This window comes from Phodopus roborovskii, unplaced genomic scaffold (genome assembly GCF_943737965.1).
Source record: "Phodopus roborovskii unplaced genomic scaffold, PHOROB, whole genome shotgun sequence".
NCBI classification, from domain to species: Eukaryota; Metazoa; Chordata; class Mammalia; order Rodentia; family Cricetidae; genus Phodopus; species Phodopus roborovskii.
Genome location: NW_026126567.1, coordinates 24,241,327 through 24,255,948, shown reverse-complemented (window position 1 = coordinate 24,255,948; position 14,622 = coordinate 24,241,327). Strand labels below are relative to the sequence as shown.

The window sequence follows — 14,622 nt, the reverse complement described above, 5'->3', positions numbered from 1 at the left end:
TTGAATAAGAACTGTTTTTGGACAGGCTACAGAGCACCAGAATTAATACACTGCAAATAACAATCTAAGCCTATGTAGCAGAATAAGAAAATTTCCAGTCAAATAAATTGAGTACTTAAGTGTGACTTTAAATTTTGAATTATTATTTACACATTGTTAAAACTGTCTTGAGAGAATAGCCTATACTACTAAAACTTCAAATGAATACTGGTATGCAATAAAGTATTTATTCACTTAAAAAAATCTGAAATTTAAAAGTCATTAGTGGTGAGATATGTAAGCTTAGTAAGCCCATGGAATAGCATAGTCAGAAATTTAAAATGCCAATAAACAATAATAATACTTATCATATAATCCCATTATGAAACAAAAGGTGACTATCAAATAGATTTTTTTATTCTATCCATGTCAAAACCTAAATACAGATTGTAGCATGAAGACAGATTTTTATCTCATAACTAAGAAAATGTAATAAGATTTTTAAATTATGTTTAAATTTCCCTTATTTTGGTTATAATTCCTTCATAATGAAGAAAACTTGCTGTGTGTGTGTGTGTGTGTGTGTGTGTGTGTGTGTGTGTGTGTGCGCGCGCGCGCGTGCGCGTGCGTGTGTGTTTCCCTTGGCAAAAGATTTGAATTAGAGAAATAATTTTCTTTCAAACTCTCAAGTTCCTACTAGAATTTTACAGTATTCAGTATTGAATCATATTGGTGTTAAAATAGCAAGGTCCTAATCTCATGAAACCATTTCTCATAGTCTTTAATATACCCATTAATTTCAATTAAAATACATGAAACATGTTAAAGCGATTAAAATAGTGTTTTCATGCTATCCAATAGTATCTTGCCAGTTCCCTACCTTGTCCTCTGGGCGTCCAGTATGGCTGAAATAAATAGCATAGCGGTCATCACCTCTGATATAAAATCTATAAACATCAGAATCTGGAGGCACCAAAAATCCACTCAAGCGTGCAACAAATGTGTCTTGTTCTATGGGCCAAACATAGGAAGCAGAATCTATCCAACTGGTGCCCATGTATCCTGGGGTATGTTCATTGTATTCAAGTATCTCTTCAAGGTGTACTGGCCGGCTATTATTCCAAACCTCAAGCTTTAGGCCTCTTCCACCTAAATATAATGCAAAAAAATGAAATTGTTCATCAGGATAATGATGCCATATCTCAATGGACTATTTGGTGGTGGTTACCAAATAGTTGGTTACATACAAACTGACACATACAAACTGTGTCAGTTTGTATGTAAAGCATATATGTAAACAGTTACATACACCCTACACGTGCCTGATCCTATAGGCAGAGTATTTGCTATTAGAGCTATCTACTCTTATTATTGGTTGATTTCCTGAGTTGGTATTTCAATCCATAAAATGATTGTGTGGATGATATACATTTTAAACATGTAAGACCTAGTTAATTCTTTAGATAAGATGACAACACATAGCTGTACTATGTTGTTCAACTATATGACTCGTTTCACATAGCAAAGTCCCAAGGCTTCAAAATTCAAATCATTTGATTACAAAAACAAACCAAAAAAATATAAAAAATAAAAAGCTTGGCTTGATCATTTTCTCTAACAAAAGTTATTCATTAACTGGTTTGCAAAGCCTGTAGTTAAAGTACAGATGTTGGTAATTTATTATTTCTCTCAGTATTTGATTTCCTTTATTGATGCTTGTGTTTTTGTTTTTTCAAGACAGGATCTCTCTGTGTAGCTTTGGAGCCTGTCCTGGAACTTGTTCTGTAGACCAGGCTGACCTCAAACTCACAGAGATCCACCTGCCTCTGCCTCCTGTGTGCTGGGATTAAAGGCGAGTGCCACCACCACCTGACACTTGATGCTTTTTAGAACACTGATTTTTTGTGCTAAAATGTCATCGGCTTCTAGATTGGGTGTCTCTACACTTGTAGGATAAACTCTAACATGTTTATCTTACACTTGTGGGATAAACTCTAAAAGGTGTCAGCTGTCCACTGGGACAGCTTTGATGCAACTATTTAAACATAAATATGTCGGGGTTGCAGAGCTGGCTCAGTTGATACAGTGTCTGCTGTAAAAATATCTATGAACCTAGAAAATGTTTAAGAAACTAAACATTTTTAAACTAAGAATATGTCAATATATATTTTCAGAATATATTTTCTGCAAATACAGAAATTGGCATTCTCCATTACAATAACTTACCTGGATATATAGTTTTGAGGATCTTAGGTTTTGGGGGAGTCTTGCAGTATATACTGTTTTCTGTGACATTCAAAATATCACAGGCTTGACCTACAGAAAAGCAAAATATAGAGCTGTTACAAACAAGTCTTAGAATGTAAACCACACCAGCCTATCTTGAAGTGCTGTTAAAATCTTTATTAGATTTGTTCATTTTATATTATGTGTGTTTTGCCTGACTGTATATTTGTTTGTTCACCACATGCATGTTTGGTGCCTGGGAAGGTCAGGAAAGGGCATCAGATTCCCTGGAACTGGAGTTATGGATGGTTGTGAACCACCATGTAGGTGCTAGAAACTGAACCCAAAATTAGTCCACCGTGAGAGAATTAAGTGCTCTTAACCCTTGAAACATCTCTCCAGCCCTCAAAGTGCTTTTTTTTTTTTTTAAAGTAAAAACTTGTATAACCAAATGGCAGACTAGGGTTTTTATGTCCTTCATATATCGTCTTCAGTAGGCTTGCCATTCACTAGTTGTCACACCCCCACAAAGGAAAACTGCTTCCTGGCAATATATCACAAATCCAAGATAGAAAATGTCTTTATTTTGTGTGAAAATAAATATGGAGGAAAGCTCATGAAACCACATGTCACTTCTGGGTCCAAAGGAAAGCCTTCAGTTTTGCGTTCTACTGATAATTAAACACGCAAGAGGTTCTGATTGTAAGAAGGTAGAGGATCCCCAGCCAGCCCTCTTAGGTGGGAACTCGGTGCTTAATTCTACTTCTTCAGCAAAATGTAAATGGAATTTTAAACACAGACAGAGAGCAAAACAGGCAAGGAGGAACATTAGCATGTCTAAGTAAACTCACAACATGGGCTTCACATACAGTGCATAGTGAGTATTTTCTGAAACAGCAATCACCGTCTGTAATAATTGAGGATGAGGAGAATAGGGGGATATATCCTTGCCACATTTCATTTGGAGGCCTGAAATATTTAAACTTGGGATACACCATTTTGGCAGCGTCATAGACTGATTCTTTAAAAAGTAGCAAAAACCTGGAAAAGAAGGCTATGGTAGGGAATGTACATGCCTAGTGCATGGATGGGAATATGTCCCCTGCCTGTCAAGTGAGGTGATGCCAATGTGACCCAGTCGGGGGAGCCCTACCATTGCATTAAGCCTCCTTAAGGAGCTATGTAGTTCTTTTTCCTGTGAGAGATCCAGAAGACAGTGGTGTGTTGGCAGAGAATCAAGCCCCATGTACCTTTAGCAATGGGTAGCACGTTAATTAATGTTGTTTCCATCACTAATGCTTTAAGAGTGTAATAAAAGGTTTAAGAGTATCCCCAAATAACAATTAAAATCCCCCATGATTAACAAACTCACTGAAAGGTAACTGCTGATCAAGAAGGGTGTTTAAGAAATATCCCAAAGGGTGTACTTAGTGAGGAATTGGCAGGTGGCAGCCAGGTTGCTCTCTGACGCTGCACTTGGAGTTGTAATTCCAGTGGCACAGGGTTGCAGGGAGTGGGAAGACTGTTAACCTCCCCACCCAAACCAAATATTTTGTGAAAATACGCAGTTTTACATAGATGATAACAATAGTGAAAAGGCAACTTTCCATATAAATTCCCAAAGCACAGGCAGGATTTGATCTTATAAAGCAGTACAATAAAAAGTATAAAAACTACCTCCTACTAGAACTCCCACTGGGAAATCAGTCTGATCAAAGAACCGGCCATGTATTGCCAGTGTCGTGCCTCCCCGAGTGCTGCCTTTCGAAGGGGACATCATCAACACCTCTGAGAAAGGAAAGCAAGTCATGGAAAATGTAAATGTCACACATAAATCCAATCTGCTCTCTTCTACAAAGATTCCCATGCATTTCCCCTTCGGGGGAACACGTATGCTTCTGGCATCTCTGGGATTGTGGATTGTAGTCTGGTTATCCTTTGCTCTATGTCTAATATCCACTTATGAGTGACTACATACAATGTTTGTCTTTCTGTGTCTAGGTTACCTCACTCAGGATGGCATTTTCTAGTTCTACCCATTTGCCTGCAAATTTCAAGATGTCATTTTTTTTTAACCGTTAAGTAATACTTCATTGTATAAATATCACATTTATTTGCCCATTCTTCAGTTGAAGGGCATCTAGATATGGGGGGAGGGTCTTGGTGCTGCCCCGAATGATGTGACAGACTTTGATGATTCCCCATGAGAGGTCTCACCCTCTCTAAGGAGTGGAAGGGGAGTAGAGTGGGGAGAAGGTAGGGAAAGGAGAAGGGTAGGTGGAGGGAACTGTGATTGGTATGTAAAATAAGATTGTTTCTAAATTAAATTAAATAAACATAATCAGATAAAACAAAAGTCTGCTAAGGGGTTTTTGTGGACCACACTGAGAGCACAACCCTGAGAATACTGGCATGTGGTTGAAATTGAGAGGTGGATGTGTTTCAGCGTCTCCTTACTAGAGTGGTGAGTTTATTCCTCAGCCTACACTAAGAGTAGCTTTGAGGGGTTCTAGCTCCTTGTTATGCCTTCAATAGCATGCCTCATTGTGAGTACTTTTTATTTCTGAACAATACATAAAATAATATACACCTTATTAGCATTGCTGTGTTTGGTTGGATGAACTGGTGTACAATACCTCTCTCACACAAAGGTGAGACAAATGTCACATACCTGCATATGTTTGAAACATTGAAATTTTATTAAGAGATGAAACAAAATATGTCATTTTCTCTGGAAAACTCCTGTTGGAAAAAAAAAAAAAAAGCAAAAGTTCTTTGTTTTAAAAAGCACCTTTACTGAAGGACTTCGTTACTCAACTTGGCTGCTACAGTGATTGAAATTAGGGTACCAGGGCAGAACCAGTGAGCAAGACACTAGGATGCTCCGCATCCTCATCTGCTTGTTGGTTATGTACATATATAGATTGCTGAGAACTCACTAAACTGCATACTCCAGATATCTGCCTTCTGTTATATTCAAATATTGCTTAATAAAGTCCACTAGGAGTTTTTTTTTTTTGTTTTGTTTTGTTTTGTTTGCAAAAGGATTAAAACAGGACTCACAGGAAGGCGCTGATTTGCATAGGTGAGCTATCCCTCTTGCCACCCACACTGCCCTTTGCTCATCGTCTCCCAGGATCTGAGAACATTGAGTTAGGAGTGCTTTGCTAACTGTGCCATCTGGTCATCACATAAACTATGTGAGGGAGATAAACGTTGAAGAATTAATGTAGTCAAGGATACAGAGCCAGTAAATGGCAGAATCAGAACCATAGCCCAGGCCCCTTATACCTGAGCCCAGCTCCTAACTAGACACCACTTAGTATTCCCAGCCAGCCCACTAATTTCTGTGATTAAAAAAAAGAAGAAGAACAAGGTTTCATTCATAATGTTTACATCATCCTTCCCAAGCACAGAGCTCTAATACTTGTACGTGTTTTTAATAGACAGAATTCCATAACCTAGAAGAAATTAAAGAATCCTGAAAGTCAATACTGCTACCATAATTATTTCAATAAAGTCATGACTATAAAAGATTAGGACATTAAAATCATAATTTAAGAGTCAAATGCAAGAAGAACAATCATAACACACTCAACTAGTCTCCAGAACCAACAGCAAGCTCTGCTGTAAATCTAATCCAGGCTTTCCAGTGTGCATTCCAGCACTAAAGTGTTTAGTAAAATACTTTCTGTTAAATTGGTTGCTTAAGGAGACCATATTAATTTGTCTATTTTCATATGTAAGCTTTTCAGGTTTCCCTGATTTGAAAGCATGCCAGCATCTATGACACTGTGTCTGGGCAGACACTGCATCTCAACAATTAATACTGCTTCTGAAGTTAACTGGAAAATTGCCTCCTGAAATAAAATTAGAATGTAATTTATCGTGGATGACACTGAGGTGATTCCCACTAATTTATTGATAATGACTAGGCATTTCTCAATTAAGACAGCCTCATCTGAACCTTATCAGTTTGCAACAGCTGTTGTTTGAACTTGGGGAGACACAGCATCAAAGGTTGGGCATTCTAAGAAATGCAGAAAGGGTGCCAACACAGCCTTTAACTGTTACATTTGAGAAGCAGGAGTGCTCTTAAAACTTGTAATCTGCAAATTTTATAACTTATAAAATGATTTAATGCTTTTTAATAATGCCATGTAATTTTAAACCAAGGATTTCTAGGTGGCAAATGTCACATTTTAATTGTTACTTTAAATTCCTAAGACTATTATATATAGAAACACATTTTTCTAAGTTTTATGTCATTAATGTGAACATAGGTTTTCTCTTTCTTTCTTCCTCCTTTCTCTTTCTTTCTCTTTCCTTCTTTATCCCTTCCTTTTTTTTCCCCCTTCCCTTCTATTTTGAGACAGGGTGGTGTTTTGTAGACCTGGTTGTGTGGTATTCACTATGTAACCCAGGCTATCCTTGAACTTAGGTAAATCTCTTGCCTCAGCCTCCCAAGCACTGGGTTTGCAGGTGTGCATCACCATGCCCAGCTAGTCACTAACTTTAAAAAGAACAAAAATGAAATTAGGAATCAAAACCACATAATTAACAGTTTAATGGAGTATTCTTGTCAATAATATGTGTGGATTTGCAAGCTTCACAAATTATTTTTTGAAACAGAATTTCATTTTGTAGGGCAGACCAGACTAGAATTCATTATGCATCCCAGCTTGCTCTCAAAGTTATGACAATCCATCTGTCTCAGCGTCTTGATGCTGAGATTACAGGTATGAGCTTTGCTGACCAGCCTTTGCTGGGTGTTCAGAGTCTGAGGCGGCAGCAGGCTGATTTATGTACATTGCAAAATCCTATTCAGTTTTGATCACTCAAACCATTTACTTTAGAGTAATTACTTCTCTGAGAGAAGTGTGATTGATTTGGCAATTAATACTTTTTATGGAGACTCAGCAGCAAGAATTCATTTTATTTCATCTTAGAGAGAATAAGATGGAAAGCCTAAAAGAACTCTAGGTGGTTCTAGAAACCATTTAAAAGTCAGCACTGTTGTATAAACTCGTGGGTAAAATTCTACTCCGAATTTACAAATCCCCTGGACATATGTCTGTTCTTACAGAGAATAGCTATTAAGTCACATTGACCTTGAAGAATTTTCAAGGATGTTTTCTAATGCATTTTATGTATCTTCTACACTGATTTGTTCTTGAATTATACTAACCTTCATGTTTCTCTTTCAACCCACATTATCTATAATAAAGTATCCCACTTACACATCATTTTGCTATAAAATGTTTACTTCTATGTGCTTAGAACTAAATGATCCCTAAATACAATGATAGTGGACCTTGACCTAATTGTAGTTGCAGCTCCATGCAAGGAGGGACAAACTCTGAATCCCTCTATCAGCCTGTGACACTGACAGGAATGATATCATCTACTTCTATTGCACTGCTGTCATTCATTTCACACTTCTTTTTTTTAATCACCAAGCCCTTCTTCAATCACAAAAAAAGAAATCAATAGGCCTATCTATTATTGATTCACTACAACTTTATTAGTATCAGATACTGAATAGTGCTACTCATTTGGATGCCTGTCAGTTAGCTCATTTTCTCAAGGAAAGACACTATGACACTTGGAGCAGAACAATTCATTTAAGTTTGATGCATCATGGTCTTGTTCACAAGAGTCATTAGCACCCACAGTTTTACTGAGTCAGGAAATGCTGCCCCAACACATGTCTTCAAATGTTCCCAAGAGTGCAGTAGTCCTGCTTGGTGTGACTCCTAGGTCAGAATTTAATACAATGATGAGACATGCTACTGAAGGCTGAACCCCTTCCTCAGTTATGGCAGAGTGCTGAGATGATACGACCAGGACATGGACTTAGCATGCATTAGCTGGTTCCGCTACTATATATTTCTAATGAACTATTTAATATCATATCATTTTTCCAGTGAGAATCAGGATGGATGATAGATTGTTTCATAGGTTCTTTGGAAGATGAAACTAGATAACTTAGGTAACATGCCTAATGCCATGCCTGCCACTGTTTTATCACTATATGTAACATGAGCTTGCAACACAATGAGACACACACATCCTTACTTTTCTATAAATACATGAAAACTTCTTTACTGAAATATGAGAATAGGAGATTTGGATATAAATTCTTGTTTTCCTCAAAGGCGTTGCTCTATGTTATTAGTAGTGGCACTAAGACACAGTCTTGAAAACTTTATCACCTTTTCAACATTCTGAGTATGGATAATTAAAGGACGATATCAGGTTATATTAATCATGTGGTTTCATTTATTCTTACATTAATTCAAAACAAGTTTTACTTTTGTTCTGAAAAGAATGACAATGAAAACAGAAGAGGATTAAGACATAAAGTGACACCTTTTCCATATCATAGCTACAGTGTCCCTTTTCACCCTTTTTATAAGCTACATTCCCAATAATAGAAAGGCATTGTTTTGTGAGTCACAAGTCGTAAGAGAACAGGACTCTTTAAATGTAAATTTTGGTGAGGAAAATGATTAATCCTTTAATCTCTGCATCAATAGAGCAAAGTATATATACTTTACCCATTTGAATAAATTATGAAAATTATTATTTACAAAATGGCCTACCTTCCATAATCACTGTCTAAGATGAAGCTGACATTGTGATGACCTGGAATTAATTAAAATACACAATCAATTAAATTCTCAATCAGAAGACAACAATAACTCTAAATTAAAAGGTTATTAAAATTTAGAGAAATTTATAAAAAAAAATACTTGACCTGTAAATGATGTGAAATTGAACTATTTTTAAAGTATGGACAAAATATGATTACAAATCATGAATGATAAAGGATGCATTTGTGTGCTTCCCTGAAGTTCTTTCATTCATTTAGAAGCTATGGAATGGTTTAGAGCTTTGGCCAGCAGGAGCAGATATAATGGAAACAAAGGGCATATCCTTCTTCTAACACAACACATTATCTCCGTCACAAGCAATGACACAGAGAACTAACCTTTGTGATAAGGTTATCAAAGAAACAAAAGGGGGGTTTGAGAATGGAAAACAGGGGTCTGAGGAAGAGTTCATGGCCAATAATTTTATCTGACATGTTCAGGCTAGAATGTTTACACAAGGCCTGAGACAGAGGGAGCAAGCTCGCTCCAGAATTAACAGCTGTGCGCCGAGAGCTGGAGGGAGTCAAGAGAGGGTAATGGGGTGAATATGATAAAGCACATTATAGACATGTATGAAATGTCACGGAGAAAATCTTACATATAGCTAATAAGTGCTAATAAAACCTTAAAGGATTAAAAGATCCATATATTTGGAGTATAGACAGTGAGGAGAGAAATAAAAGAATAAATACAACAATGGAACTAGCCATGAATCCTCTGAGAGAGGACAGCCATATAAACAGAAAACAAAAGTTATACCATATGCAAATCTTAGGAAAAAACAAAGTTATGGGTTTGAGAGGAAAACAACCCAGGGAATGTCTAGGAGAAAATAAACCAAGGAAGACCCAGGCTGGACAAGAGACGGTCAGCACTTACCAATGTAAGTCCCAGTAGTCTTACATGTCAAAGACCCTGAATCTCCATTGGGCTGATCGAGTTTTAGACCATACCTAGCAAAGTAAGCACGCTCGCATAAAAGTTCATGTTGATTATTTAGATACCATTACTGTCTAAAACACAGCATTACTTCACAGCACAGGCCTAGATAGCAGCTATTGCTGCAACTAAAATTCCAACAAAATGAATCATTTATCAGGCTTTATTGAACGTATTTCAATGAAATCCATTTATCAGTGAAATAGCTTGTGGTTTATTTTGGTATCTTTGTTAATGTTACTTTTAAAAAGATTGAAATGGTATCAAGTGAAACAATGATTTCATAAAGTATTTCTTAATAGAAATATTAAGAAATAATAGTGGGGGATGGGATGGGAGGGTGGTCGGGGGGCACGGAAGGGAGGGAAGGAGGAGGGAGGGAGGGAGAGAGCTGGGATCGATATGTAAAATAAGAAAAAAATTAAAAAACAAATATAAAAAAGAAATAATAATTTCTACTAAGAAATAACTTTACGTACATAAGACCCTAAATAATATACTACATTAACAACATATAGATATGTATAGGGAAGAAGCCAGTTACATAAATGAATACTAATTTGTTATGTACAAGATAATTATTATAACATATAGTTATGCATTATTGCTAATGATTGCTACTTAAAATTATTATATCCATATGAATTTTTATTTTAAAAATTATTTTAATTACTTACAAATCATCAGAGTGTGGAATAAGGAGTTCACAGGGCATTCCTCCAATATAAACTCTGTATAAATATTTTAAATTAGAAAAAAAATCAAGTCATATTTAATAGAATTCTACTCTTTTTACCAAACTCAATGGCTATCTTGTTTTCTTCCTCAGTCACTTATCATTCATCATTCACTCTTAACACATCTATTCATATTACTATGTGTCAGCTCTTGCTCTTGGCATTGGAACATATGTGTGAAAGTGAGACTTCTGTGGCAGACAATTTTCTGGGAAAGCTCACTAAATATGATAATCCCAACACTTTTGATATAGATTAAGCATGAAACAAAATATGGACTTATCCACTGAAAGTTTAATCAAGTCAAATAAAATATATTTCTGAAGGTGTAATATGTAGGAATTAAACACCAGAACGCTCGATGTCATCACCAAATGGAGGCTCAGTTGACAAGTATTTTGTAATGCCAGAATTTATTTTTTGTAGCATGAGAACACACCACTCAGCTTCTGTGAACTTAATTCCAAACTACATATAGATGTGAAATATAAAAAATGATGACCTCTTAGAAGTGTTGGTATTTTAAATGTACTTTTGTACATGGTCCTTTTCTCTTTTTCTTAAATCAAAATATAATAATATAAATTTCCCCCATTCTAGTTCCTCCCTGAGACACCTTCTGTATCTCTATTCCCCCTGCTCCCTTTCAATTCCATGGCCACTTTGTTATTGTTACATATATGTATAAATGTATAAATATATTGCATTTAACCATACATTAGGTTTCTTAATACACAAAATGAAAAAGGAATCATCTCTATTACAAAACTCTGTCAAGTTCTCCTTTTAATCTTCTGTCTTATTCCAACTAAATAATAAATTTAGCAGCTAATATGGGCTCTTATTAGATAGATATAACCATTATGATCGTGCTTTAATGTAATAATTATTACCCTCCTAGTTTCTTCCATTTGCAGATGAAGAAACTGAAGCAAAGATGTGAAGTAGCTTGTCCATGTCTAGCTAGTGAGGGGTACAGTAAACATTCAAACTGAGTGTTCTGTGTTCTCTCATGTGCTAAGTCCCCTGGTAGTAAAAGAATGTGTTTAAAATAGTACCCTGTTTGTCCTTAAACATATATATTCTTTGGAATTTTCCTTGTTGAAACTACTAGACCAAAAACTTGTGAACAAGTTCCTCAACTCATTTGAGTGTCTTATTTGTACATAGACCAGTTTGGGAAATTTGTCTGAAAGGACAAGGACTGACAAGTACAGGTCTCGTGACTTTGTTTCTGGTGCACAGGCCCTTTGCAACTCAGGTAGCCTCAAGTGTCTTGGGAGCCCCCGTGTCATTATCGCTATCCTCTTAGTAGGTGAAAGGTTCCTACACTTGCCTGTAACCTCTCAAGATTTCTAGACTACAAAGTCTTAGTAGACTGAGCTCTGAGAACCCCCTCTGAATGATTTTATAAAACAGGTTTCATTGATTTCCTAGCACGGCCCAGAAATAAATTCTAATGGTAGGGAGAGGAATCTCTTTTTTCAACTTTGGTTTTATTTAATATTGTGTTATGTGCATATGATGTGCATATATGAGGCCTCCACACAGGCTGGGACTTGCATGCTTGCATGTGGAGGTCAGTTTCATCATGGGCTCTGAGGATCAAACTCAGACAGACTGGCTTCTTTGCAAACACTTTGACCTGCTGAGCCATTTTGCTGGCTTACAATATCATTTTGAAGCTTATAGTTTCCATTGGAAAAGGTAAGTGAGAAAATTCTGTCTAATAGTTGTAATATAAGCCATTCATAACGCTCACTTATATGGAAGCCGATACTTTTTTTTTTTTTTTTTGAGTCAAAGCATTTTTTTCTATACTCTTTACTTACACTAAATTTTGCACATAAAATATTCCTCTTGTAATTATTTTCCTATGTATAGAGATTTGTTATAAATGATTGTAAAACATCATATACTACCCTAATTTAATTGAAAGTTCTCACTCACAATATTCCAGATAAATCATTTTAGTTTCATTTAGTACAAATCTTTGCATTGCTTGTTAGAAAACCACATATGTAAAAGTGTGATCTATAACCTTTTTAGTATTTAACAAATCTTTTAACTGCTATACAAATTGTAAATTTATTTTGTCAGTTCATATGTCTAATACAAGTATTAGACAAGTATTGGAAACAATAGTATGGCAGCCACACTTCCTTAGGTAGGAGATGGACACCTTTCCATCTTTTCAGGAAGGGTTGAGGGGCTGGAGAGATGTCTCAGTGGTTGAGAACACTGACTGTTCTTCCAGAGATCCTGAGTTCAATTCCCAGCACCCACATGGTGACTCATAACTATCTGCAATGAGATCTTGTACCCTCTTCTGTTGTGCAGGCATGCATGCAGGCAGAACACAATATATATAATAAATATTTTCTTTTAAAAGAAGGATTGAGATAACCTCATGTATGCTATAGAGAAAACATTCCATGACAGCAAAGGTCTCCAGCCCAAAATGTGACAGCTGTTATTGGACTAACCCACTGGCCCACAGCAGGTAAATAAAGCAAGCAAGACTAAAGTCCTGGATGCTCATGAGCCGCTGACTGTGCCTACTTCTACTCTCCCCTATGTCACAGTGCAGTAGAAGGGTGCAGATTAGTGTTAGAAGCTTTGAATTCTACTATGAACCTTCACTGAGCTATGCATTCCAGGCCTTGGGTATGTTTGCATGAGTAAAATGCAGCTGGATAAGGAATGGGGTTGTCTATTAATGAAATTCTGTGTCTATATCCTGATTATTACTGACCGCCTCCATAGAAAAAGGAGTGATATCAGACGAGAAAAGAAGGAATCAACTATAGTCTGGTTTTCTTTCTCTTTGACTGAACCCTGACCAATTCCATCCAATTGTAGGTGGCTTTTATATCTTGAAGACTCTTACTACTTTTAGGATATTGTATTTAAGCTATAATAATATTGCAATATTTCCACAATAAAAGATTACCTCAAAATCCTGACATTTCTTCCATTTGAACTCAACGCAGTATTACTTCCGTAGACATCAGTGAAGAGCCTGCCTTGAATTGTTATCAATGTACCTAAAAGCAAAACAAGCCAAAGTCTCAAATTGGTTCTGGTTGAGAATATCTATCTCTACATTTCATTCCAAAACATTATAGATTTTCCCAGTAAAACCAGAATCTAGATGCCTATATTGATTGTTCAACACTATTTTCCAGCATCGTTTTGAAATAGCTCAAGATACTATAAAACATGAACGAACATCACTAAGGAATTATAGATTAATGTGCTATAAAATGAATAACAGTATGAATTTAGTAAATATTACTTGAGTTAATATTTAATTTGAAAAGAAAAATGTCCCATTTATTTCAACTCTTAAAAAAAGTAACTTAAAGTAACAAATTAGTATAAAAATGAAATTCAAAAAAACTCCTAAAAACTAGATGGAAGTTTTATGTCACATTTATATAGTCAGGATGTTATAGTCTTCCCTAGCATAAACACAAAGGAAAAGGAGATATTAAAATGTACAGATTGAATGAAGAAAATTACTTCACAGAAAACTATTAATGAAAATTTAAAGCAAATTATAAATTCAAAATATATTTCCCACATAATGACAAATATGAACATTTAACATCATTGAAACAAAGAATTCCTAGTATGAAATTAAGGCAAGAAGTAGGTATGGTGATTCACACCTGGGATTCTAACACTTAGAGACAGAAACAGGAGAACGGCTGTAAACTTAGGCCCAGCCTGCTCTAAAAAATGAGTTTCAGGCCAACCAGGGATACATAGCAAGATCTTGTGTCATTTTTTTTTTTTTTTTTTGATCCAAATAAATGATCTTTGATCCCCATCACCAGTCTTTGGCTGGAGCCTGATCTTTGACTCCCATTGCTGGGCCCATGCCTGATAAGAGACCTCCTAGAGAGCTTGGACCATCAAGAGCTACAGACATCCAACCTCTGACCCAACTAAGTGAGAGAGAGAAAGAGAGAAAGAGACCCCATCTACACCTACTGGAAGAAGCGATGAAAGATGGCAATACAAAAAAAACACCTAACAATAGAAAGACAAGCATGACACCACCAGAATCTAGGGACTCC

At 36.1% G+C, this 14,622-nt stretch overlaps 1 protein-coding gene across 1 annotated transcript in view; it reads right to left on the bottom strand.

Moving 5' to 3' along the window:
* Pkhd1l1 (PKHD1 like 1) overlaps nucleotides 1-14,622 on the bottom strand; it is a 140,231-nt gene that overhangs the window by 106,185 nt on the left and 19,424 nt on the right. The window contains exons 6-13 of the mRNA XM_051202508.1: nucleotides 13,491-13,584; nucleotides 10,478-10,531; nucleotides 9,741-9,814; nucleotides 8,811-8,853; nucleotides 4,877-4,947; nucleotides 3,883-3,993; nucleotides 2,206-2,295; nucleotides 860-1,128 (exon numbers count right to left, since the gene is read on the bottom strand). Coding sequence (XP_051058465.1) covers nucleotides 860-1,128; nucleotides 2,206-2,295; nucleotides 3,883-3,993; nucleotides 4,877-4,947; nucleotides 8,811-8,853; nucleotides 9,741-9,814; nucleotides 10,478-10,531; nucleotides 13,491-13,584 — 806 coding nt within the window. The remainder of the gene's footprint in view (nucleotides 1-859; nucleotides 1,129-2,205; nucleotides 2,296-3,882; nucleotides 3,994-4,876; nucleotides 4,948-8,810; nucleotides 8,854-9,740; nucleotides 9,815-10,477; nucleotides 10,532-13,490; nucleotides 13,585-14,622) is intronic.